General features: G+C 45.7%; 1 protein-coding gene across 9 annotated transcripts in view; it reads right to left on the bottom strand.

Moving 5' to 3' along the window:
• Positions 1–333: 333 nt before the first annotated feature.
• The window catches only part of srl (sarcalumenin), a 158,507-nt gene continuing 133,470 nt past the window's right edge, over positions 334–25,370 (bottom strand). For 8 of the 9 annotated variants that reach the window (XM_072481424.1, XM_072481422.1, XM_072481421.1 and 5 more), the window contains 4 exons: positions 16,936–16,968; positions 8,748–8,864; positions 6,123–6,356; positions 334–4,270 (listed from right to left, as the gene is read on the bottom strand). In XM_072481424.1, coding sequence (XP_072337525.1) covers positions 3,459–4,270; positions 6,123–6,356; positions 8,748–8,864; positions 16,936–16,968 — 1,196 coding nt within the window. In that variant the 3' untranslated portion in view covers positions 334–3,458. The remainder of the gene's footprint in view (positions 4,271–6,122; positions 6,357–8,747; positions 8,865–16,935; positions 16,969–25,370) is intronic. The other variant, XM_072481417.1, reaches the window with a different exon arrangement.

The raw sequence follows: 25,370 nt of genomic DNA on the forward strand, positions 1-25,370 counted from the left end.
CCCAATTCATTTTTTCCAATTAAGGGGCAATTTTAGCGTGGCCAATCCACCTAACCTGCACATCTTTGGGTTGTGGGGCGAAACCCACGCAAACACGGGGAGAATGTGCAAACTCCACACGGACGGACAGTGACCCAGAGCCAGGATTGAACCTGGGACCTCGGCGCCGTGAGGTAGCAGTGCTAGCCACTGCGCCACCGTGCTGCCCCAATAAGCCTGGTACCTTTAAGACTTAAAGGAAACTAATTGGTGCAATTAGATAAATGTTACTTGTGCAAATTAAAGAGAGAGAGCACAACTCAGGACAACTAAAAACTTCTAAGGACAAAGTGAGGTGTTTGAAAATGAGCTTTATTGGAAGGGTCTGCGTTGTCTACAACTGAAATACTGTAAACTTGTCTTTGAGTTATTCTGTAGCTAAACCCAAAAATTAACAGTAAGCCTAATTTTAGGAGATTTCCAAGTCTTCTGATTTCAGGTTTCAACCTGCTGCAGCCAAACAACCATGAAAGATGAATTCCAAAACTCAAGTTCAACCCATTCAAGCCAACTTAAATCTTTAAGTAAGAAGGCACCACCAATTGAATAAATGTTTACATTGGCATGCGACCTACCCCATTGCTATCAGTGGACTCCCCTTATTGATTCATCTTGTCTGTCTCCTGCCTTGTTAAGCTTGGTGTTTACTGATTCCAAACATAATTTTTCATTTTTGAGTCAAAAAAAAGCACAGATTTTCTCACCGTCAATTTAATTCAAATTTAACATGAATTTGGCGGGGGAGTGACTGGGAATTAGAAGGCTTCGATGTGAGGGCTGGTTTTAGAAATGTTTGCTCCCAACAATTTTGCATGCATTAAATTTATGCCAATTTCTGGCCACAATGCCCCAATATGTTTCCAGTGGACAAGGTTCCTCATCAAGCACTATTCGTACATTTGACCCTGTAGAATATTGATTTCCTGTTTTTTATGGTGTTGGGTTTCCTCTGAACATTAAGGAACCAACAACATACTGGAAATGCAAGGTCTCCTGGCAAAATACAGTCACAAAACAACAGACTTTCCACAGGTTGAAGACAGACAACTTTAATTCTGATATAACCAAATGATCCTAACACCTACAAATCACACATCTAACCCCATGTGGCCAACATGTTGTCCTCCCACCAACATCCAGAACTCATAGGTCATGGACTCCATTATCAGATGTTCAAAGGTCCTCGCTCTCCACCCATAGAAGATGTTGTGGAGTCTGTAAGATAAGACATAGCTAGCTACTGTCCACAACTAAAAGACCATGTCTACCCTTCACCACCATGTAAATTCAAGAATAGATCATTCTATGAGAGAATACATTATTAGGACTGCCCAAAGTAGAATACACCTCAGGACCTCTCAAAATAATCATCTTCAGTAATTTTGTTTTACACTCCTTAGCATTTGAACTGGTAGTTAATATGGACAATTAATGAACAATGATTATATTTCAAGGCATGTATGAACAAAGTCTGATGCACTGCACCACCTTCATATTAACAGCTCCACTTTTCCTGTTGAATATCACCTAGATCCTTTCTGATCCTCATTTTCCAGCAAACCAGTATTACTATACTCTCCCCTCCTATTCCCAGTCCTGGATACCCAATTGTCATGTTGGGTAAACTGCAATACTAACCTTGCACAAAAATTGGTTTGGCATCCATTCAATCTGATCAGCAATAATAGTGTACTGTCACTCCTCTCAATTAAGTCACTCATGCTGTGCAGTTCTTGATAAGTGAACCACTTAAATTTATGTGGTCAGCTACTAACCTATGCTTTGTAGCCTTTAGACAAATATTTAACAGTTTAATTCCATTTTACCACAATATTCCTTACAAATCACTGCGGCCCATGTTGATTCACTCTTGCACAAATTGCCTCACTAACTCTTTCTCTTACACTCAACACTTCTCCCCAATCACCTCAGTGGATTTCTTTGTCCATGAAGGGAAGCTTCTTTAATTTCCCCGAACTGAATCAAGGCACTAATTGTTTTCAGTATCCTGTTAGTGGTTTATTTTGTGAGGTGGTGAGATTTCCAACTTGAAACACCTTCTCAAATGTCACACAGTCGGACACAGAGGGAAGCATAATGAGGATTAGTTAGCTATCAGTTCCCGGAGGGGCAAAATATAAACAGATGCATTTAAAAGAAAGGGAATGAGGAACAAGCTGAAACAACAAACCATTAAATTAAATAAAATCAAAGCAAACTACATCTTAACTATGCTGGGAAGTCTACAATATTAATGTATTTCATTTTTAAATTGACTTGTGTACAGTCAACAACTTTAGACGGCCATTCTTTAACTTGAATAGCCATAAGATTACGTCTCAAAGCCACAGTGTGAAAATGTGTTGTAGAGATATGTTGTAGAGTGCTTGTATCATGCCAATATAGTGTGTTTCTGGCTGGAAAAACTCAATGCAATGCATATGTTGCTATCACAGGTCTCAGACACTCCTGTATTCACTGACCAGCTGGTTATGTTGGGCAGATCAAATAAAAGATAATTGAAAGTAAAAAGAAATGAGTGGAAGGAAAATGGAGAACAGGTATATATTAAGTGGCCTAAAGTTTGCCATAACCTGTATTCCTAAACCAAAACTGGGACATACATGAAGCAATTTAAAGTTTACAGATTGTGAAGGTGCATTTTAAATATGTAGTTCTTTCCTAACCTGTAATTTAAACCACCCACCACCACTGCCTTGCATCTATATCTTTGCTGTACTCTGCACTTGTTATTTCATAGCACAAACAGTGGAGAAAATTTGTATGGTTCAGCAGGGAACCAACTATATTGGTCAGTAAGTTTCCATAAAGCCTCAAAGTCTTAAAACAGGCATGCCTCTTACACAGTCTGTGTATATAGTTTTCCATCCAGATTAATGTTCCAAAGATTTTTTGGGGGGGGGGGGGGGCTAGCAAAACTAGGTTATTTAGCTAAAGAATGGGTTGTGTGATGGTGGATAGACACAGCAAGCAGATCACTGACAAGGAGGAGCAAAATTAGATTAAAAGGGTACAAGAACAAAATGTTAGCAGCAGCAAGAGTTGAGTCACGATGCTCCAAACGCAGCAGCTATGATACCAAAGCACTATTCTAAACATGCACTGGGACACTATATTGCAAATAAATTAACCCTCTGAGCCCTTTATAAATCTTTCTAAACTGTGTCAAAAATGACCAGGTTGGTACAACTTTGTTCATAGAATGCTAAAACTGTCTTGTGCTTCACCTTTTACATATTCATTGTACAGATTTGATAAAAGTTTTTTTTAATGTCCTTTGTTATACAACAGGTGCCTCCATGCTGAAAGCTCAGTTCTCAAAGGGTTAATGAACCATGGCTTCTTGGACAGATAAGACATAAGCTATTTCACCCATAAATAATGAATAAGCTCCTTGTTCAGGGCTTTCTGTATCGGTTCTTTGGCGTTTCTCCACATCCGGTGATGTCACAGGATGACAGAGAGGGGTTTTTCCCAGCAGAGATGGCTCCCAGCAAGGCAGGGAGCTCATTGGTGATGATGCGCTCGATTTTCTCCAGCAGACATCCTCCCATGTAAGAGCACTGTGCTGACAGCAATTTGAAAGTGTTAATTGAATTAATGCCAAAGAAATCTTTATAGACACTAGGATTGGGCAGGTCAAACTTGCTGACGTTGGTTTTAGCCAGGATGGATTTAAAAATATAGAATTTGTCTGGTTCGTCCAATATTTCATTGAAGACTAGCTCAGGATCACCGAAGAAGGTCATTTTTTCTTTAAAGGTCTGCAAGTATCGGTCCACAAGGAGAGCGTGAATGCGCACACGTATGGCATGCTGGCGGATGAAGGCAATTTTGTTCTCCAGCCTATTCTCAATGACTTGGTTGAGATCCTCCAGTAGGGAGACTTCCTCTTTCAGGAATAGGTTTTGGTTTGTATCAGGTTGGTACTCATATGGCCAAAAGGAACTAACATAGACTCTTGGTGGTTCTGTGACATTGATTAATGGTGCCAGGCTCCAAAAGAGAGCTCCATAGACTCGCATCAGTTCCTGGGTGGCCACATTGTCAGCTTTGTTCAGAATTATTCGGATTTGAGACTCACGACCCTTCAGCTGACGGAAGAGCATCTCTAATTCCAATCCGACATCCAATTTGGTGGGATCAAACACAACAAATATGAGATCAGCTCGGTCAATAAACCACTGGCAAACATCGTTGAAAGGATAACCTATGAAAAGATAGAAAAGTAGAAATTTGCAATTTTATTCCATAGAGAAATGATCAGATTACTGGGGTTCTAGAATCGAATGAAGAGGGCCACTGAATGCAAATCCCTCTGAACTATTTTTAAGGAATTGAATGAAAATCTCCTCTCACTTTTCACATTTTCAAAATCTCTCCATACTATTTGACTTCTGATCATGTCCAACTTTAGGTTCCATATCAAACTATTATTCTTCAAATGGGAACTACTGTGCTTTCTGCACTCCCAATTTCACACCTCTGCCCTACTTCCTGTCTCCCTTCAAATGCCTTCTCAAAAAACACGTTGGGCCCGAGCCCCTGAACTCCACCACATAATTGCTGTTATTTTTCATCTCGGCTATTTAAAAATAAAGAAAAACTTTGGTAAATACCCAAAGTATACCCAAAGTTTGGGCAGCACGATAGCATTGTGGATAGCACAATTGCTTCACAGCTCCAGGGTCCCAGGTTCGATTCCGGCTTGGGTCACTGTCTGTGCGGAGTCTGCACATCCTCCCCGTGTGTGCGTGGGTTTCCTCCGGGTGCTCCGGTTTCCTCCCACAGTCCAAAGATGTGCAGGTTAGGTGGATTGGCCATGATAAATTGCCCTTAGTGTCCAAAATTGCCCTTGGTGTTGGGTGGGGTTACTGGGTTATGGAGATAGGGTGGCGATGTGGACCTTGGGTAGGGTGCTCTTTCCAAGAGCCGGTGCAGACTCGATGGGCCGAATGACCTCCTTCTGCACTGTAAATTCTATGAAATATACCTTTTAACCAAGATGATAAAATATCTGAATGATAGTCTTACAGTTTTACATTTCAATTCCTCCTTGTGTTTTTGTCTCACATACTATGATCATTTCTGGCAGAATTCCCGACAGCAAGGTTCACTTGTGCTTTTCAAAATCATGAAACCGGCATCGTGGCTGATGAGGGAGAGAGAGGGGGTATGGAAGGTGTCCAACATCACCATAGTTTGCTGACAGTTGTCCCGCTGGCAGGGGTCTGCCAGGGCCGGGGAGAGTAGCGGGGGTGGGCAGGAGGTAGGCTGTGGAGTCGCGGTGGATGAGCACGGAGCAGCTTTGCCGTGGCCTGCAAGGCAGCCACGTAGCTGCGCACGCCATTAACTGCCCACTGTGAACTTAGGACCACTGGTTGTATGGGTGTCACCCCCAGGGCATCCCCCTTGGTGCCCTCTGGTCCCAGCCGACCCAGCAGTGAGATGGGCAAGCTCCAGCGCAGCCAGTGACGTCCTGTTGGCTGGGATGTGTAGGGATTGTAATGTGTATATGCAGCTGCAGCTTATCAGCCCCCCACCGTCAATCACGGACCTGGCAAATCCCACACCGTTTGTCATTGGAATCGATTGTGTTCCACGTGGTGTTGGTGCTAGACCCTCTACAGTCGCTGAATCAGTCCAGGTTCGGCACCAGTTTTGCATGGATAGAAGTCCACGCTCCACTATTCCTAACGTGCACTTCATCTTGAGTGCCAGTGCTCACAAAGTCACCGATTGTGGAATCAGCCTCGCTGTATCAAAATAACAGGATATCCAAGTGTGGGAATGGATTCTCTGATTGTTGTATTGCTTCATAACCATGGGCATGAGAACCTAAAAGATTTCTTGCTGCCATTTCTCCATCTTAGCCGGTACTATCGCAGATCATAGCCAATTCATGACTGTCCATTCAGTAATATGTTACTCTTCAAGATACTCTTCCCCCACCCCACTCCCATGCTGTCACAGGATAGAGATGGTGGTTATAGTTCCTCAATTATATCGCACCTCACCCAAATGAGCCATCGGAGCGTATATTAGCAAAATTCCTTATTTACCTCTTTCTTGCTGTTTACGGTTTTCAATTATTCCAGGCGTGTCCACAATAGTTACTCGTTCCAGTAACTTGTGTGGGAATTCAATGCCAACAAGTTTCTCCAGAAAGTTCTGTCCGAACTTTTCCAGAGGAGAGAATGACCGAGCACTGTCAGCAGCCATGACAATTCCTTCCACTGTCCGTACCTTAGACCCATGCATCAACACGGTAAATTCCGATGTAGTGGGCTCTGCACCTTATGGGCGAAACAGAGAACGTAAGAAAATTAGGAACTAGTGGTCTATTCGGCCCTTTAAGCCTGCTGTGCCGTTCAATTCAATCCTGGCTGATCTGCATTTGAACTCCATTAATTGCGTTTGCCCTCTTCCATAAAAATCTATCTGCTAAAGCAAAATACTGTGAACACTGGAAACCTGAAGTAAAAACGGCAAAGATCGAAAACCCATGAGGAGATCAGACAGCATCTGTGGAGAGAAACCGAATTTTCAGGTCGATGACCTTCCATCAGATAATTTTGACCTTGAAAATGCACATTTCCCTGTGGGGGGGGGGGGGGGGGGGTTCCAGATTTTTACCACGCAAGAAAGGCTGTGCTGCAAGAAATACCGCCTGAACTTACACCCCAGTGTTCAGCTTAGACTACACCAGCAGGAAACATTTGCTTGTTGCTCATGACTTGGGCCCAATTATTTCTATATGGACATTTCCCCCAGTCCGAGTGCATTCAAAAAGATAGATATTTGAACAGTGCCAATTTTATTTTATTTGAACCAATAAGTGACATTTTTAATACCGAAGTTCTAGATTTGTGATAAATGCTAATTAACTAGCATCTTAATAGAGAGGGCACACTAAAAACGATTGGTTGAACTAAATATATTTAAAGATGCATATTTAAAGATGCATAAAATATGTTCTTACGTGCCATTTTTATACAACTAAGTTCTTATAATCTGGAATGCACTCTCTGAACAATAGTGGAAATAGATTCAATGTTAACTTTCTTAGGAAATGGAGTAAATACTTACTTGAAAATCAAAGATTTGCAGTGCTTTGATAGAGCATGGAAGTGGAACTAAATGTATGGGCTAAATGGCCCTTACTGTGTTGTATGATTCTATGATGAGTGTTTATGAAATAAACCTCAAAGTTAATTAAATATAACTGCAGAAGGCAATACTGTAAACATCCATTGATTTTAGAAATTCTCTCACCGCTCTGGTTGTGCAGAATCTGATATCACAGCAAATGACTTAACTGATACGAAGCTTTGAGATCTAATTGAACAAGAATTCTAGTGTGCACTCTGGAGTGTGCACTTTGGAGGTTACTGCACAATTGATCAGTTCTATGGCAAATTTAAGTATGCATGCTGTCTCGCTGATCAGGATGATTGATTTACCAATGATTTAAAATGAATATGAATGATATTGGGTTCATGCCATAGGGAGTCTTTGAGTGAATTGTTCTGTCCTTTCTGGTCAGACCATGAACTCAAGTTAAAGTAACTACTTTTGGAGCTGAGTCCCAATGTCATGCAGTGAATTAAAACCCATGTGGAATAGGGCAGCACGGTGGCACAGTAGTTAGACCTGCTGCCTGACTGCGCCGAGGACCCGGGTTTGATCCTGGCCCCCTGTCCATGTGGAGTTTTTATGTTCTCCCCGTGTCTGCGTGGATCTCACCCCCAACCCAAAAAGATGTGGAGGTTGGTGGGGTGGCCGTGCTGAATTGCCCTTTAATTGGAAAGAATTATTGGGTACTCTTAATTTAAAAAAAAAAAAAAAAAATGTTTAATTTATAAAAGTACTCGTGGAATAGATGGGGTAAATCATTTGGCACTTCGAGCCTGTTCCACAAGTCAATAAGATCTTAACTGATTTTTCCACCTCAACTTCACATTCCCACACCATCCCCATAACCCTTGACTCTTAGTACCCAAAAATCTATCAACCTTTCTGAGCATTTGAGATCGAGAATTCACAAGAGAGTTGTGAACACCACCCAGTCCATCACATGAACCCTCCTCCCATCCATTGACTCTGTCTGCACCTCCCGCTGCCTTGGGAAAGAAGGCAGCATAATCAAAGACCCCTCCTGCCCGACTTACTCACTCTTCCAACTTCTTCCATCGGGCAGGAAATACAAAAGTCTGAGAACATGCACTAACATTAAAAAACAGCTTCTTCCCCACTGTTACCAGACTCCTAAAGGACCCTCTTATGGACTGATCTGATCTCTTCGCACATCTTCACCCAATGCCTGTGTCTATGTATTTACATTGTGTATTTTATGTTTGCCCTATTATGTATTTTCTTTTCATGTATAGAATGATCTATTTGAGCTGCACGCAGAACAATACTTTTCACTGTATCTCAGTACGCATGACAATAACCAATCCAATCCAATCAAATCCAAAGACTCGCAACTCTCTGGTTAAAGTCATTCCTCTCATTACAGTCCTAAATAACCTGCCCCTTATTCTGAGACTGTGATCCTTAGCTGTAGAATCCCTAGCCCATCAAACCCCCAAATAATGTTATAGATTTCATTAAGTCTCTGATCATCCAGTTTAATTATCGGCCTAAACTACTCAATCTCTCTTTCACATTGCCTGTCTCAGTACCTGTATAAAGCTGGTGGATAGTCTCATCCAATCCCAGGAGGTAGTTGACCATGGTGGACTTTCCAACACTCCATGGTCCCAAGAACAGCACCATTGGTTTTGATATGATTTCTCCATCTGGAAGCAGAGCAGTTTCCATATACAATTACAGAAAAACAATTAATTGTAACACAACAAAATCATAATGGGTTACTTGTCAGTCCCTGTTAAGCTAAATAAAATCCCTCCAAAGCAGATAATAATGTAGAGGGGTTCTACAAGTAGGTACAAACACACTGCTCCTTCCTACATACACACACTAGAGACTGATAGGTGCCAGCTTTGGCGCTGTGGTAGCATCTAGTTCCTGAATCAGAAGGCTGTTTGTTCAAGTCCCATTCCAGAGCACAAAATGGTACTGATACTCAGATGCAGAAGTGCTGTCTTTCAGATTAGCCTTTAAAACAAGTATCAATTTGTCCTTTGAGGTGAAAATTTAAAAGATGCTATGTCACTCTTGATGAGGAGCGAGGGAGTTCTCTCCAGTGTAGCCAATACTTATCCCTCAACCAACATCATCATTAGCTATTTATGGAACCTTGCTGAGCGTACTGGCTGCCGTATTTCCCTATATTGCAAGAAACGTGATGGGTTACAAAAAACAATTAGCTGTGAAACTACTTTGAACTCTTTTGAGGTTAATCGACTTATTATACTAAAAGAAACAAACTCAGGAACTACCCAAACAAAACAAAGATCAATGGAAACTTGACAAACATCAAATGGGCGGTACGGTAGCAAATGCTAGTGCTAGTGGTTAGCATTGTTGCTTCACACCACCAAGGTCCCAGGTTTGATTCCCGACTTGAGTCACTGTCTGTGCGGAGTCTGCATATTCTTCCTGTGTCTGCGTGGGTTTCCTCCGGGTGCTCCAGTTTCCTCCCACAAGTCCCGAAAGGCATGCTGTTAGGTGATTTGGACATTCTGAATTCTCCCTCTGTGTACCCGAACTGGCGCCAGAATGTGGCGACTAGGGGCTTTTCACAGTAACTTCATTGCAGTGTTAATGTAAGCCTACTTGACAATAAAGATTATATTATATCAAAGTGCAGTTAAGAGGGTCGATAAAGCACTCCAACCCATGGTGCTCACCAGGCACGGAAGGCTGAAACTGGTTTGAATCTCCCATTTGTGAAAGACAAATGTTCCTTTTGCATTATTGACTATCGCCATTAAAGAGATGTGAAATGAGGGCGGCACGTGGCGCAGTGGTTAGCACTGGGACTGCGGCGCTGAGGACCCGGTTTGAATCCCGGCCCTGGGTCACTGTCCGTGTGGAGTTTGCACATTCTCCCCGTGTCTGCGTGGGTTTCACCCCCACAACCCAAAGATGTGCAGGGTAGGTGAATTGGCCACGCTAAATTGCCCCTTATTTGGAGAAAAAAAATTGGGTACTCTAAATTTATATTTAAAAAAAGAGATGTGAAATTAATCAAGTTTGAGACCAAATTTCAATGTGACCCATTAATTTAAGAGATTAAGCTGGATAATCTTTTTTCGGAAACCTCATTCGTGTTATTGGGATATATTTTAGTTTAATAACAGTTCCTTCATACAACAACAAAGCAAAATACAAACAATGAGAGGAAAGAGGCAACAACACAATGAAGTTACTAACATTGAACCATTACAAAGGAGACCAACCAGACAACAATACAATAACAGAAAACAATGAATAAACAAGCAACAATGCCACGAGCCAGCACACAGCCTGTGTTATTGGGAATTGCCCGTTTGGCTTTTAACTGCGACAGATAAGACTGCTTTACTTGCTTAGGTTAACTAGGTTCTGTTCATTCCAACTGGTGGCTACTGAACAAGGATGGTGTTTGAGGTATTAGGGAAGTGAGGGCTGGTACGGAGGGTCACGTTGCCGATTATTGTACTGTATGTGAACACAGATTCGTATTTTCTTTTGAGTCATTTTGTTCATCGAAACATCCCAAGGAAATGATGAGGGATCTCAGGAAATGTCCAGAGAGGTATGCAGGGAAGCTTAAAGAAACAGTACAGAGAGAAAGCAAACCAAAACATCGTGAAACTAGGGGAGCAAGATAAGCAGAGACTGAAACGGAGCGAAGGAGATAGTGAAACAGATTGAGACGAAACATACATTGCAAGAGTAAGTCTAAGGCAAAGAATAAAATAAACAGATTGAAAAAGCAAGAAAGGTTGAACGAGGGGAAGGAGAGGTTGAAACAGAAACAGTGAGACAATTGAGTCTGAATCAGAACCAGTGCTGATGGATGAAGTGTGAGGGAGGCCAGGGATCTAAGTAACTGTTACCATCTGTGAAGTTATTGACGCCAATGTTTAGTTCGTTTACGAAACCTCATTAGAGAGAAGGAGAAATTTGCATTAATATCAGGCCTTTCGTGACCATAGGTCCTCACAAAGTCCTTCGCAATGAAGTTATTTGGAAGTGTGGCAGCGAAGTCCTGGCCATTAATAACCCCTCTCATCTGAACCACGGTGGGAGAATATTTCAATTTGAAGAAAATAGAAAGTGGGGGGGGGCGTCATTGAGAGAATTCCAGAAGATAGACTTCCCAGTTCCTCTCCCAGGGTGAATTGCTCATTCTGCTGTAGTGCAATAGAAGATTCGAGGCAGCCTCGCCCATTGAACTCCCCGGCACAGGGATGCGGTTGTCAAATGTGCCCTCAGGATGTCCAATTGACTCGGAAGCTGGACTTCCTTTATTTAGAAGCGAGGGAAGGTGGGCCGGTGCTGAAATGAACGACCGCCACCTGTGACTGTGATACTGCTTTTCAAGACTTCTGAAGGGAATTGAGTAAAAAGATAAGTTTTTTTTTTTATTGCAGTGACGGGTTTAATTATCAGGAACGTGTGTGATGACATTTTGGGACAAATTCCATCGGGAAAACTCACTGGAACCTAACTAGGTTCAAGAATTGAGAGATTTGAGAGCACGTTTTTAAGCTGGCGCACCCAGCACAGAGCAGCATAGTGAACTTGCTGAAGGAGCGAGGATCCGCCTGCTTTGCAGAGTGAGCCGGGTGCGGTAGAAAGTGGAGGCTGACAACGGGAAGAAATTAAGTGGGAAGCTGAACAGACTTTTCAAGGAATCTAAGAGATAGAGCGTGTTGTTTGAACATTGGAGCGCCAATTGAATATCTCGGTGGTCTAGCTCACCGCTCCAGCGAATAGTGTGGAGTTTTGAGCAGTTCAGATGAGGGGCAAATTTCCCAGTTGTGCTTCTGGCAGGAAGCCTTGTGGCTGCCACGGAAACTGGGCACAAACCTCCATCAGGGAAACTCAAACAGGACCTGTCAAGGTTTATTCCGAGACATCTGGGAAATTTCCTGCATTATCTTGGGAATTTGGAAGGGCAGGATTGGCAGCTAAACGTTCCAGGATTTAGATGTTTCAGGCGGGATAGAGGGGGATGTAAAAGGGGTGGTGGAGTTGCGCTACTGGTTAGGGAGAATATCACAGCTGTACTACGGGAGGACACCTCAGAGGGCAGTGAGGCTATATGGGTAGAGATCAGGAATAAGAAGGGTGCAGTCACAATGTTGGGGGTTTACTACAGGCCTCCCAACAGCCAGCGGGAGATAGAGGAGCAGATAGGTAGACAGATTTTGGAAAAGAGTAAAAACAACAGGGTTGTGGTGATGGGAGACTTCAACTTCCCCAATATTGACTGGGACTCACTTAGTGCCAGGGGCTTAGACGGGGCAGAGTTTGTAAGGAGCATCCAGGAGGGCTTCTTAAAACAATATGTAGACAGTCCAACTAGGGAAGGGGCGGTACTGGACCTGGTATTGGGGAATGAGCCCGGCCAGGTGGTAGAAGTTTCAGTAGGGGAGCATTTCGGGAACAGTGACCACAATTCAGTAAGTTTTAAAGTGCTGGTGGACAAGGATAAGAGTGGTCCTAGGATGAATGTGCTAAATTGGGGGAAGGCTAATTATAACAATATTAGGCGGGAACTGAAGAACCTAGATTGGGGGCGGATATTTGAGGGCAAATCAACATCTGACATGTGGGAGGCTTTCAAGTGTCAGTTTAAAGGAATTCAGGACCGGCATATTCCTGTGAGGAAGAAGGATAAATACGGCAATTTTCGGGAACCTTGGATAACGAGAGATATTGTAGGCCTCGTCAAAAAGAAAAAGGAGGCATTTGTCAGGGCTAAAAGGCTAGGAACAGACGAAGCCTGTGTGGAATATAAGGAAAGTAGGAAGGAACTTAAGCAAGGAGTCAGAAGGGGTCACGAAAAGTCATTGGCAAATAGGGTTAAGGAAAATCCCAAGGCTTTTTACATGTACATAAAAAGCAAGAGGGTAGCCAGGGAGAGGGTTGGCCCACTGAAGGATAGGCAAGGGAATCTATGTGTGGAGCCAGAGGAAATGGGCGAGGTACTAAATGAATACTTTGCATCAGTATTCACCAAAGAGAAGGAATTTGTAGATGTTGAGTCTGGAGAAGGGTGTGTAGATAGCCTGGGTCACATTGAGATCCAAAAAGACGAGGTGTTGGGTGTCTTTAAAAAATATTAAGGTAGATAAGTCCCCAGGGCCTGATGGGATCTACCCCAGAATACTGAAGGAGGCTGGAGAGGAAATTCCTGAGGCCTTGACAGAAATCCTTGGATCCTCACTGTCTTCAGGTGATGTCCCGGAGGACTGGAGAATAGCCAATGTTGTTCCTCTGTATAAGAAGGGTAGCAAGGATAATCCAGGGAACTACAGGCCGGTGAGCCTTACTTCAGTGGTTGGGAAATTACTGGAGAGAATTCTTCGAGACAGGATCTATTCCCATTTGGAAGCAAATGGACGTATTAGTGAGAGGCAGCATGGTTTTGTGAAGGGGAGGTCGTGTCTCACTAACTTGATAGAGTTTTCCGAGGAGGTCACAAAGATGATTGATGCAGGTAGGGCAGTGGATGTTGTCTATATGGACTTCAGTAAGGCCTTTGACAAGGTCCCTCATGGTAGACTAGTACAAAAGGTGAAGTCACACGGGATCAGGGGTGAGCTGGCAAGGTGGATACAGAACTGGCTAGGTCATAGAAGGCAGAGAGTAGCAATGGAAGGATGCTTTTCTAATTGGAGGGCTGTGACCAGTGGTGTTCCACAGGGATCAGTGCTGGGACCTTTGCTGTTTGTAGTATATATAAATGATTTGGAGGAAAATGTAACTGGTCTGATGAGTAAGTTTGCAGACGCCACAAAGATTGGTGGCATTGCGGATATCGATGAGGACTGTCAGAGGATACAGCAGGATTTAGATTGTTTGGAGACTTGGGCGGAGAGATGGCAGATGGAGTTTAATCCAGACAAATGTGAGGTAATGCATTTTGGAAGGTCTAATGCAGGTAGGGAATATACAGTGAATGGTAGAACCCTCAAGAGTATTGAAAGTCAGAGAGATCTAGGAGTACAGGTCCACAGGTCACTGAAAGGGGCAACACAGGTGGAGAAGGTAGTCAAGAAGGCATACGGCATGCTTGCCTTCATTGGCCGGGGCATTGAGTATAAGAATTGGCAAGTCATATTGCAGCTGTGTAGAACCTTAGTTAGGCCACACTTGGAGTATAGTGTTCAATTCTGGTCGCCACACTACCAAAAGGATGTGGAGGCTTTAGAGAGGGTGCAGAAGAGATTTACCAGAATGTTGCCTGGTATGGAGGGCATTAGCTATGAGGAGCGGTTGAATAAACTCGGTTTGTTCTCACTGGAACGAAGGAGGTTGAGGGGCGACCTGATAGAGGTCTACAAAATTATGAGGGGCATAGACAAAGTGGACAGTCAGAGGGTAGAGGGGTCAATTACTAGGGGGCATAGGTTTAAGGTGAGAGGGGCAAGGTTTAGAGTAGATGTACGAGGCAAGTTTTTTTACACAGAGGGTAGTGGGTGCCTGGAACTCGCTACGGGAGGAGGTGGTGGAAGCAGGGACGATAGTGACATTTAAGGGGCATCTTGACAAATACATGAATAGGATGGGAATCGAGGGATACGGACCCAGGAAGTGTAGAAGATTGTAGTTTAGTCGGGCAGCATGGTCGGCACGGGCTTGGAGGGCTGAAGGGCCTGTTCCTGTGGTGTACATTTCTTTGTTCTTTGTAAAGAGCAGAATGCGCCAATATATCTTTTAAAATAATCCCCCACGGATGATTTTCCTGGGCCTGCGCCCGGTTTCACCGGGACGACCCTCTGAGTAAAACAGATGGAATATGGGGCGGGTTCACTCCCAGCCACCTTTTTGGCCAAGCAATCCAACATGCTTGGGTGCAGAGCTAGGAAAGTCTCCCTTAACATGTTTTAATACAAATACTACCGTACGTAGTCCTTCTCTGAGGACCCTTGTCGATTGCCGCACCTACGGCAAAATATGTCGACTAGCTTCTTGCTGCTGCACACAGTCGGATGTGTGCAAATTGTTCTGTCCACAGGGCGAGGAACTGAGCTAGAGCGACTTACACTTGCACACAAACTTCACGTGTTGACTCAAAGGTAACATGCACGGTCCTGTACTGTAGCCTGCCATCTGCTGATCAGTAAGCATTAGTAAACACTGCATCAAATCCATATCACATCTTCAGAATATGGATTTAACACAGCTTTCTCCACTGTGTTTGGACCCCCATGCTTCTAAACTCAGGGAGCGCTGGGGCAGAATATTTATTCATGAAAATACTGCCTCTTCCTAACGTTCTTGATACTTTGCTTCAGCTGAAATTCAGCGTCTAATTTTTTTTTTCTGTGTCGGTAGTAATGTAGTTTGTTCCACTTTTTATAATCTAGTGTCGGCATCGAATCTCCTCGGGGCAGGTACAGCTGGGGTTAGGTATCGAGTAAAGCAGGCCAAAACGGCGGGTTCCCCCCGGCGCCGTCCACACCTGGTCGCTGCAGTCGTGGGCGGTGCGTGAACGCTTGGGGAGGGGGGGGGGGCGAGGGGGGGATCCTGCACCGGGCTTCACTTGGAATGTGGGGTGGCCCGCGATCGGTGCCCACTGATCGTCGGGCCGTCCTCGCTGAAGGAGGACCTCCTTCCTTCCGCGGCCCCGCTAGATCCGTCCCCCATCTTCTTGCGGGGCGGATTTAGACAGGGCGACAATCACACATGTGCGGGTTGGCGCCGGCCAACCCGCGCATGCGCGAATGACGTCCGTTATGCGGCGCCGGCTGCGTCATCTATGCGGCGCCGCTTTTACGCGGGCGACAAGGCCTGGCGCATGTAGATGACGCGGCCCCGATACTGGCCCATTGTCAGGGCCTGAATCGGTCGGGACCGGGGACGTTCCGCACCTTCGTGAACCTCGACGGCGTTCACGACGGCGCGGCCACTTCGGTGTGGGAGTGGAGAATCCCGCCCAATGTGCCGGATCCTGAGACTGGCTGGATTGGTGGGGCAATCACGTTTCCCATTATAGCCACCCCTGTGGGTCCTCTGTGAGCTTCTTGGGCTAACCAGACAGTAGGTCAATTACTGAGAATTGCCAACCTACCTGGGTGATGGGAGAGGGGGCAGCTCAGTCTACACCAGTTACTTATTCTACAATCCCAATTCAATCCAATAGTGACATCTACGATCCTCCGCGCGTCCCACCAATTTGCATTAAGCTCGTGGCGAATTTGCTGCCGATTGGGTTTTGCTCTAATAATTGATGTTTTGTTACTGGGACCAGGGAGCTTGTCAATTTATTCCCCCAAAAACTTGTTTCTTGAGTCATTACAATGACTTTTTTTTACACATAACGTCGAGTCGAGGCGTGATAAAAGCAAGTCCCTCTGGATTGATAGACTAATTTTATCCCATGGCTGTCAGTGTGTGTTCACTGGACTTGCTCAATATTCTGAGATATTAAACCAATTCGTACATGTTATTCAAATGTTGGCCAAAACATCAAAGCCCCTGCGTACTTTCAGATTGGTAGCGGCCCTGAACATGAACGGAACGTCAGTGCAACTGACAGACGTAGACACTGCATAGCCGGGAAATATGATAGGTGGAGTCTGATTTAAGCAGAAGCTGTTGGCCGCCGGAGGATTAATTTCTGGTCACTTTAATGGCATTTCTCCAACCAAGTTGCATGCTTGCTCAGCTGTGTTACTGCCTTTTTGCCTCGTAACAGTTAGAAGGTTGGGCTTGAGCATGCAAGAGGCAGATAATGTTACCAACCTTGGAATGAGTTCATGGAACGTCCTGGGTAGGCTGTTAGATGGGAGGGGAAGAAAAAGGCAGAGTGAGTGGAGTCAAGCAAAGGGAAAGAAATGAAATCAGTGAAGAAAGAGAGAAGAAAGAGGCAGAAATGGTGACAAAATGTTAAACAAATACATGGAAGCTGGACTGGAAACTTAGACGTTTAAACATGTTATTCCTTTCTCCATGCAAGAGTTGTGTGTTTATCATAACTTCTAAAATCGGAGTACTTTTCCTCAAAGGAGTTTCTTTGATCCAGGACAGTTGAAAATTTCAAGTGAAAAATCAGTATGATGTTAACTGGGGACCAGGAGGCGTGGGGAAGGGGGCAGTGTTGGGGCAGTTGAGTCGGGTGGATAGGGATAAAGGTGGGTGCCAAACTCCACATCTTGAGATTGTGCAGTTTAGGAATTTTTAACTTCCAGGCCTCATCTGCAGAGTCTCAGTGAGTGTTCCCCACATCCTATCCTACCCCACCCATCCCTGTAAATTGGCTGGGAGGAGGGGTGGGGTCAGGGGTCATGAGACAGAAGCTATCACTGGGGACAAAAGGACACAGGTAAGATACAAGAGGGCCTTGCCATTGGGAGAGTTGGGGAAGGGTGGTAAGTGGGAGGAGGCTGCCATGATAGGGAGAAGCCTAAGTTCATGCGGTTTGGGGGAAGAATCCTGCTCTTTACAGATCCCCAAGGGAATTGTAAAAAATTAAGGAGATCACGACACAACTTCGCACTTAGCAATCCTGGTGTAAAACCACAATTACTTTCCCACACAAGCATTTGGTTAAAATAGCATTCCATGCCCCAATTTTTTCTTCTGATCTCCTTTAAAGGAGAACCCCGCAGGTATCTAACGGTTGTCCCCCTCGCATGTTCAGAAGACCAGGTTAAAATTAGAACCTGAAGAATTGGTGCGGGACATCAGTAGGTGAGTCACACATGGCAGCTTTAACTGCCTGGCCTCATTCTACCTCTGGTCCGGGTTAAAATTGGCCAGGTAGAATGGTTGAGTATAGACTTTAAACGATCAGTAATCTAACCCATGAGTCCCTCATTTCTTTTCTGTGCCTGAAGCCATGAATACTCCAGAAGGGTAAAACAGGGAAATAAGAATACTGGTCTGAACTGGTCTTGTATACTTTAAAATGGAACACCAGTAAAACGGGGAAATACGAACACATGTCCGAACTGTTTTTACCTTCTGGGAGGGCAGTGCAAGAGGAAAATGCCCAAGACACAAAACTCATTAAAGCCCACTGGTACTGTACATAACGTTAAAATAATATTCCTGGGCATCTCTGAACTTCTACAAGAACAAGTGGGTTTTAACTGGGCTGTTTAACTTCAAGGTTCCATTTCCTCACATGCTACCCCAACCACCTTGACGCCAACCAACTTGGCACAGTTTCATCAGGATGCAAAGGGAGACAGAGTCTGTTTCATAGCCCGTGTGCATGGCCCACAGTATTGGTCCTTAGGTGTTGTACAATATTTACCTGTGGAGAGCATCACATTGTCTAGACCCATACAGTTCTCTCCACACTCTTAATTTCTAGAACAGTCAAAGAAGGAACATTGGCTGATATTAAAACTTTATTTTCCAGGTATTCATCCTTTAAAGGAGACACCCACCCATAACTATTGGGTTTCAAAATGGCTGAATGATCTTTCAGGATCATTATGTCATCAAGACAGCATCAATGATCATATCAGTAATGAAAATAAATGATGTTTGAACACAAAAGATCGAAAACAACATTATTAAAATTTTTGACAGGGTGGCACAGTGATTAGCACTGCTGCCTATGGCACTGAGGACCCAGGTTCCATCTCGGCCCCGGGTCACTGTCCGTGTAGAGTTTGCACCTTCCCCCCCCCCCCCCCCCCGTGTTTGCGTGGGTTTCACCCCCTCAACCCAAAGACATGCAGGTTAGGTGGATTGGCCACACTAAACAATTGCCCCTTAATTGGAAAAAAATAATTGGGTACTCAATTTATTTTTTAAAAATTCAATTTTTGACGATCAGTTGTATAATCAAAGCTCTTGAGCCTTACTTGGAATGTAGATTTTACAATCCCTGTTGAACATCAACAGCCTTGCATAGCTAAATTTTATTTTGGCTTCCGGTGGCAGCCGTAAGCTGATCGGTCGCACACAAGGTGGCTCCTGCTTGGATGCTTAGATTTTGGCCCTAACTATCCGGCCTTGTCGGGAAAAAGTGCAGAATAATTGGAGGGTGTCAGTGTCTCCTCCATAGGGAAATGTCAGCGGGTTACAACACCCGGCAGAAGTCGAATAAAATCAACTGAAGACATGGAGGACCCTCGTGGCACAGCAACAGAAAGTATGGCGGTGTTGGGTGTGTCGTCGTCGCCTACCCCACTGCCGGCAGAGCAGTTGATGGTTCTTCACTGGGGAATTCAAGAGACATCAGCAAGAGTCGCAAGAGGACCAGTCCAAGGCGATTAAGGAGCAGTAGCCCCTCGTGAGATTTAGAAGCCGGTGGAGCAGCAGTTGGAGTCACAGGGCGCGACAATCCATGAGGTAGAAAGTGTGTTGTCTGACCACCGCAATCGAATCGTGGATATGGAGGTGGCATTGCTGGGAAAGGCCTGCAAGGTGTTGAGGGTGGATGATCAGCGAATCAATCCAGATGGTAGAACCTGAGAATTGTTGGTCTGCCAGAGGGGTTCGAGGGAACAAGTGCCACGATGTGGCGAGGATGTTTGTGAGGCTGATCGAGGAGGAGGGCCTTTGAGTTGTCCCCGGAGGTGGATCGAGCCCAACGGTCGCTGTGGCAGAGGTTTAGAGAGGGGGGGCTGCGTGGTGATCGTCCGGATGCATAAGTTCCAAGAGAAGGAGTGAATCTGGAGGTTGACGAAGGCGACACAAGACTGTAGCTGGGAGGTGAATCGGATACGGATCTACCAGGACATTGGGTTCAACTTGGCCATACGGAGAGCGGGTTTTAACATGGCCAAGGTAGCTCTCAAGCTGGAGTCTTGGGAGAGGAGGAGTCGGTGAAGCAGGTGGCTTTGTGGCAGGGTTTAGGTGAGCATGGAGAGGGTGGCCATTTTGGGTGGGCCCAAATGAGAGTTGGCCTTGGAGGTATTGGGAGCTTCTTGTTAGGTTGGGATGGCGGGCATTATTAATATAGGGGGGGATAGTGACGTCAAACATGCAGGGGTTAAATGACCCGGTGAAACGATCCCTGGTGCTTGCTCATTTGAAAAGTTTAAAGGCAACATGGTTTTCCTGCAGGAGACGCACCTGAGGGTGAAGGACCAGATAAGATGAAGGAAGGGACGGGTGGGGCAGATGTTCCATTCAGGGTTTGATTCTGTTCAGTAAGAAGATTGTATTTATGGCGGCCAGCAAGGTGCGGGACCCAGGAGGGTGGTACGTGATGGTGAGGGGGTCTTGGCAGGGCTGCCAGTCACCTTAGTTAATATATTTATCTGCCTATTTGGGATAATACAGAATTCATTGAGAAGATGCTGGCGGCCATTCCGGACTTGACTTGCACTAATTCATTATGAGGGGGTTGATTTCAATTGTGTTTCAGATCCTAGGTTGAGCCCCAAGTCATTGGGGTAATGTCTGGAATTGCGAAAGAGTTGGGAGTATTTATGGATCAGATGGGGGGGGGGGGTGGATCCAGCATCTGGGAGAGAGACGGCAGGATTCTCCACCCCGCCGCGCCACATTTCTGCCCCGACCCGCCGACGGTATTCTCTGTTACGCCGGCTGATCAACGGGGTTTCCCATTGTGGGGCAGCCCCATGCCGTTGGGAAACCCCGGACGCTGGCAAACGGAGAATCATGCCGGCAGAGAATCCTGCCCAGGGATTTTGATTTATTTTCCCATGTGTATCGAGTATTCTCCCAAATATATTTTTTCCTGGTGGGGAATCTATACTCCGGGGGATTGTGGGAGTGGAATATACTGTGATTGTAATATCAGACTACGCACCACACAATGTGGACGTGAGGTTCGAAACCGGTCGGGTCCAGAGCCACCATAGAGGTTTTATTTGGCGCTCCTGGCGGACAAGAAGTTCTGCAAAAAGATCGCCTCGTCGATAGAGGACTATATGGTGTTCAACCAAAACGAGGTCTCAGCCTTCACGTTTTGAGAAGCGTTGAAGGCAGTGGTCCAGAGGGAGGTAATATCTTATAAGGCCCACAGGGGCAAGGGTGAGACAGATGTTGGTGGATGCCATCATGCAAGAGGACCGGCGGTACTCTGGCACTGACTAGAGAGTTGCTAGCGGAGCGAAAGAAAGTGAGGTTGAGTTTGATCGGATATTGACAGGGAAGATGGTGGGTCAGCTCCGGTGTTCAAGGGGAGTGTTCTCCGAGTATGGGGAAAAGGCCAGCCGCCTGCTATCCCATCAGCTGAGACAACAGGTGGCAGCCACACGGGAGATAGCACAGGTGAGGGATTGGGGGGGGGGGCTGGCGCCGACGAGGCATTCGAGGATTTCTCGGGGGTTTTATACTTATGAGCCCCGGGGGAGGACGTGGAGATGGAGCGGTTTCTAGATGGGTTGAAGTTCCTGGAGGGGGGGAGGGACAGGGATTGGAGGTGCCATTGGGATTGGAGGAGATAATGGAGGCCATTGGGCTGATGCAGTTGGGGAAGGCACCGGGGCCGTATGGCTTTCCGTCAAAATTTTATAAACAATTCACGGTAGCGTAGGCACCGTATCTCCTGGTGATGTACAATGATTCGTTGGCACAGGGGTGAGTTGCCGGCTACGTTGGCACAAGCTTCGATCTCTTTAATTCAAAATAGGATAAGGAAGGACCCAGTGGAGTGTGGGTCGTATAGGCCCAATTCCTTGCTGAATACCAATGTGAAGGTTCTGGCTAAGGTGTTGGCGACTGGAGGGGTGTGTGGCAGAGTTTCTGAAGATCAGACAGGTTTTGTCAAGGGCGACAATTGTCAAACAACATTAGGTGGTTGTTGAATGTGGTGATGGCTAAATCTGGGGACACTGCCAGAAGTTGTTATCTCCGGTGTATCCAAGAACACTGCATGAGGCTAGAGAAGAAATTGCGGGAGCCCTGGATGAGATATTTGCATCATTGTTAGCCACGGGTGAGGTACCAGAAGATTGGAGGGTAGCAAACTTTGTGACCTTATTTAAGAAGGGCAGCAAAAAAATACCTGGGAATTATAGACCGGTCAGCCTAGCATCTGTGGTGGATAAGTTACTAGAGAGGATTCTGAGGGATAAGATATACAGGCATTTGGCAAGACGGTTTGATTAGGAGCAGTCAGCACGGCTTTGTGCATGGGAGATCATAACGTACAAATTTATTAGAGTTCTTTGATGAAGTAACCAAGAAGGCTGATGAGGGCAGGGCAATGGATGTAGTTTATATGGGCTTAAGGAAGGCCTCTGATAAAGTTCCACATGGTAGGCTGCTCTGGAAGGTTAGATCACATGGCATCCAGGGAGAGCTGCCAAATTGAATATACAATTGGCATGATGGTAGAAGGAAGAGGGTAATTGGGAAGGATGCTTGTCGGACTGGAGACCTGTGACTAGTGGTGTGCTTCAGCAGTCAGTGCTGGGCCCATTGCTATTTGTCACCAAATCGTTGATATAGATAACAATGTACAAGGCATGAAGAGTAAGTTTGCAGATTACACTAAAATAGGTGATATTGTAGACCGTGAGAAAGGTTATCAAAAATTGCAGCAGGATCTTGATCAGCTGAGCAAATGGGCCAAGAAATTGCAAATGGAGTTCAGTACAGATAAATGTGAGGTGTTGCATTTTGGAAAGTCAAACCAAGGTAGGACTTTCACAGTAAATGGTAGGACCTTAGGAAGTATCGTGGAACAGACAGACCGTTCAGGTGCATGGTTCTCTAAAGGTGGAGTCACAGGTAGATACGGCAGTGAAGAAAACGTTTGGCATGCTGGCCTTCATCAGTCAGGGCATTGAGTATAGAAGTTGGGAAGTTATGTTGCAGTTGTACAGGATGTTGGTGAGGCTGCACCTGGAGTATTGTGTTCAGTTTTGGTCACCTTGCTGTAGGAAAGATGTTACTAAACTGGAAGAATGTAGAAGAGATTTACAAGGATGTTGCCAGGACTCAAAGGACTGAGTTATAGGGAGAGATTGGACAGGCAAGGACTTTTTATTTGGAGCATAGGAGACTGGGGTGATCTTATAGAGATGTACAAGATCATGAGAGGCATGGATAGGGTGAATGCACTCAGTCTTTTTCCCAGGATTGGGGATCGAGAACTAGAGGGCAAAAGTTTAAGTTAAGAGGGGAAAGAATTAATGGGAACCTGAGGAGCAACTTTTTTAAACACAGAGGATGGTATGTATGTGGAATGAGCTGCCGGAGGAAGTGGTTAAGGCAGGGACATTGACACCATTTAAGGGGCATTTGGCCAGATACATGGATAGGCGGGATTCACGCCAGCCCCCGGCGATTCTCCGACCCGGCGGGGGGTCGGAGAATGTCGCCCAGGGTGTCACTTTATGCAGATGACCTGTTGCTTTGTGTCTCAGACACACTGGTGGGCATAGAGAAGATAACAGGCCTATTCGGGATGTTCAGCACCTTTTCAGGGTACAAACTCAATGTGCTAAATAGTGAAATATTCCCAGTGGATCCCAGGGGAGGAGTGCCAACTTGGAAACCCTGCTGTTCAAACTGGCCAAAACAAGGTTTAGGTATTTGGGGATTCAGGTGGCTCATGATTGGGCTACAATGCACAAAAGGAGTTTGGTCAGGTTGGCAGAAGGGTGAGAGGGCATCTAAAGAGGTGGGACCCTTGTCCTTGTTGGGGAGAGTGCAGACCATAAAAGATGAAAATTCTCCCAATGTTTTTGTTTCAGTCCCTCCCGATGTTCCTCCTCAATCTCAGCCTGTGTGGGCAGCCACGACACCCAGGATTTGGAGGACTTTCTTGCAGCGAGGATAGCATTTGGGGGGGCTGGCTCTTCCAAATTTGTTTTATTACTGGGCAGCGAATGTGGGAATGGTGCGGCGATGGTAGGCAGAGGCGGGGTCGCAGTTGGTATGGATAGAGGTGGCCTCCTGTGTAGGGGCATGCTTAAGGCTTTAGCGATGGCCCCTTTCCTGTTTTCGCTGACCAGGTAGTCAGAGAACCTGGTGGTGGTGACATTCCTTAAGATCTGGAACCAGCTTACTTTGGAGTAGGGGGGTATTGGTACTAACCTCGATATGTGGCAATCATAGGTTTACAACAGCGAGGACGGAAGCCACGTTGGAGTAGGGAGGGGTTGAGCGGATTAGGGACTTGTTCGCAGGGTTGGAGGATTTGTGGGGCTGTACCAGTTGCCATGGGGAAGTGAATTCGGATGCATGCAGGTGTGGGACTTTGTGCGAACGGAGCCTCCTTCATTCCCTCAGCTGCAAAGTCATACCCTACTGGAGAGGTCATCAGATGATGTATTGAGGGAAGTGAGGATTGCGGATACCTAAGGGTGGCTACTGGAAAAGGGTGAAGGAGCCATTAGAAGAAATAAAGGGGAAGTGGAAGGAGGAGCTGGGATTGGGGGGTGCCTGCAATGAAATTTTGTAGCGGGTAAATGCGACTTCCTCATATGCCAGCCTGATATGGTGCAAGGCAGTCCACAGAGCTCACATGACACGGGTGCGGATGAATAGATTCTTCACTGAGGTGGAGAATAGGTGCGCGGGGAGCTGGTGAATCACGTACGCATGTTCTGGTCCTGCCCGAAGCCAGTACAGTTTTGGACATCGATCTTTGAGATATTGTCGGAGGGGCAGCACGGTAGCATTGTGGGCAGCACAATTGCTTCACAGCTCCAGGGTCCCAGGTTCAATTCTGGCTTGGGTCACTGTCTGTGCGGAGTCTGCACATCCTCCCCGTGTGTGCGTGGGTTTCCTACGGGTGCTCCGGTTTCCTCCCACAGTCCAAAGATGTGCAGGTTAGGTGGATTGGCCATGATAAATTGCCCTTAGTGTCCAAAATTGCCCTTAGTGTTCGGTGGGGTTACTGGGTTATGGGGATGGGGTGGAGGTGTTGACCTTGGGTAGGGTGCTCTTTCTAAGAGCCGGTGCAGACTCGATGGGCCGAATGGCCTCCTTCTGCACTATAAATTCTATTTAATCATGAGGGAGATGCCGGAACTAGTGGAGGGGAGGGAGTCGATGTCATGGCCTTCGCCTCTGATTACTTGGCGGCGAATTCACCGAAGGCATTGGTAAAGCTGAGGGACATGGGGGAATTCCTGCAAATGGAGAAAATTAAGTTTTCTCTTAGATGTTCAGAGGAGGAATTTTGCATGAGATGGAGGCTATTTATTTATATCTGTGTTTCAATATTTGTTTGGTGCCGGATTGGGGTTCGGGGGGGGGGGGGGGTGGCAAGGTTTAAAAAAGGGGGAAATGAC

Source organism: Scyliorhinus torazame, chromosome 17 (assembly GCF_047496885.1).
Source record: "Scyliorhinus torazame isolate Kashiwa2021f chromosome 17, sScyTor2.1, whole genome shotgun sequence".
Classification (NCBI taxonomy): Eukaryota; Metazoa; Chordata; class Chondrichthyes; order Carcharhiniformes; family Scyliorhinidae; genus Scyliorhinus; species Scyliorhinus torazame.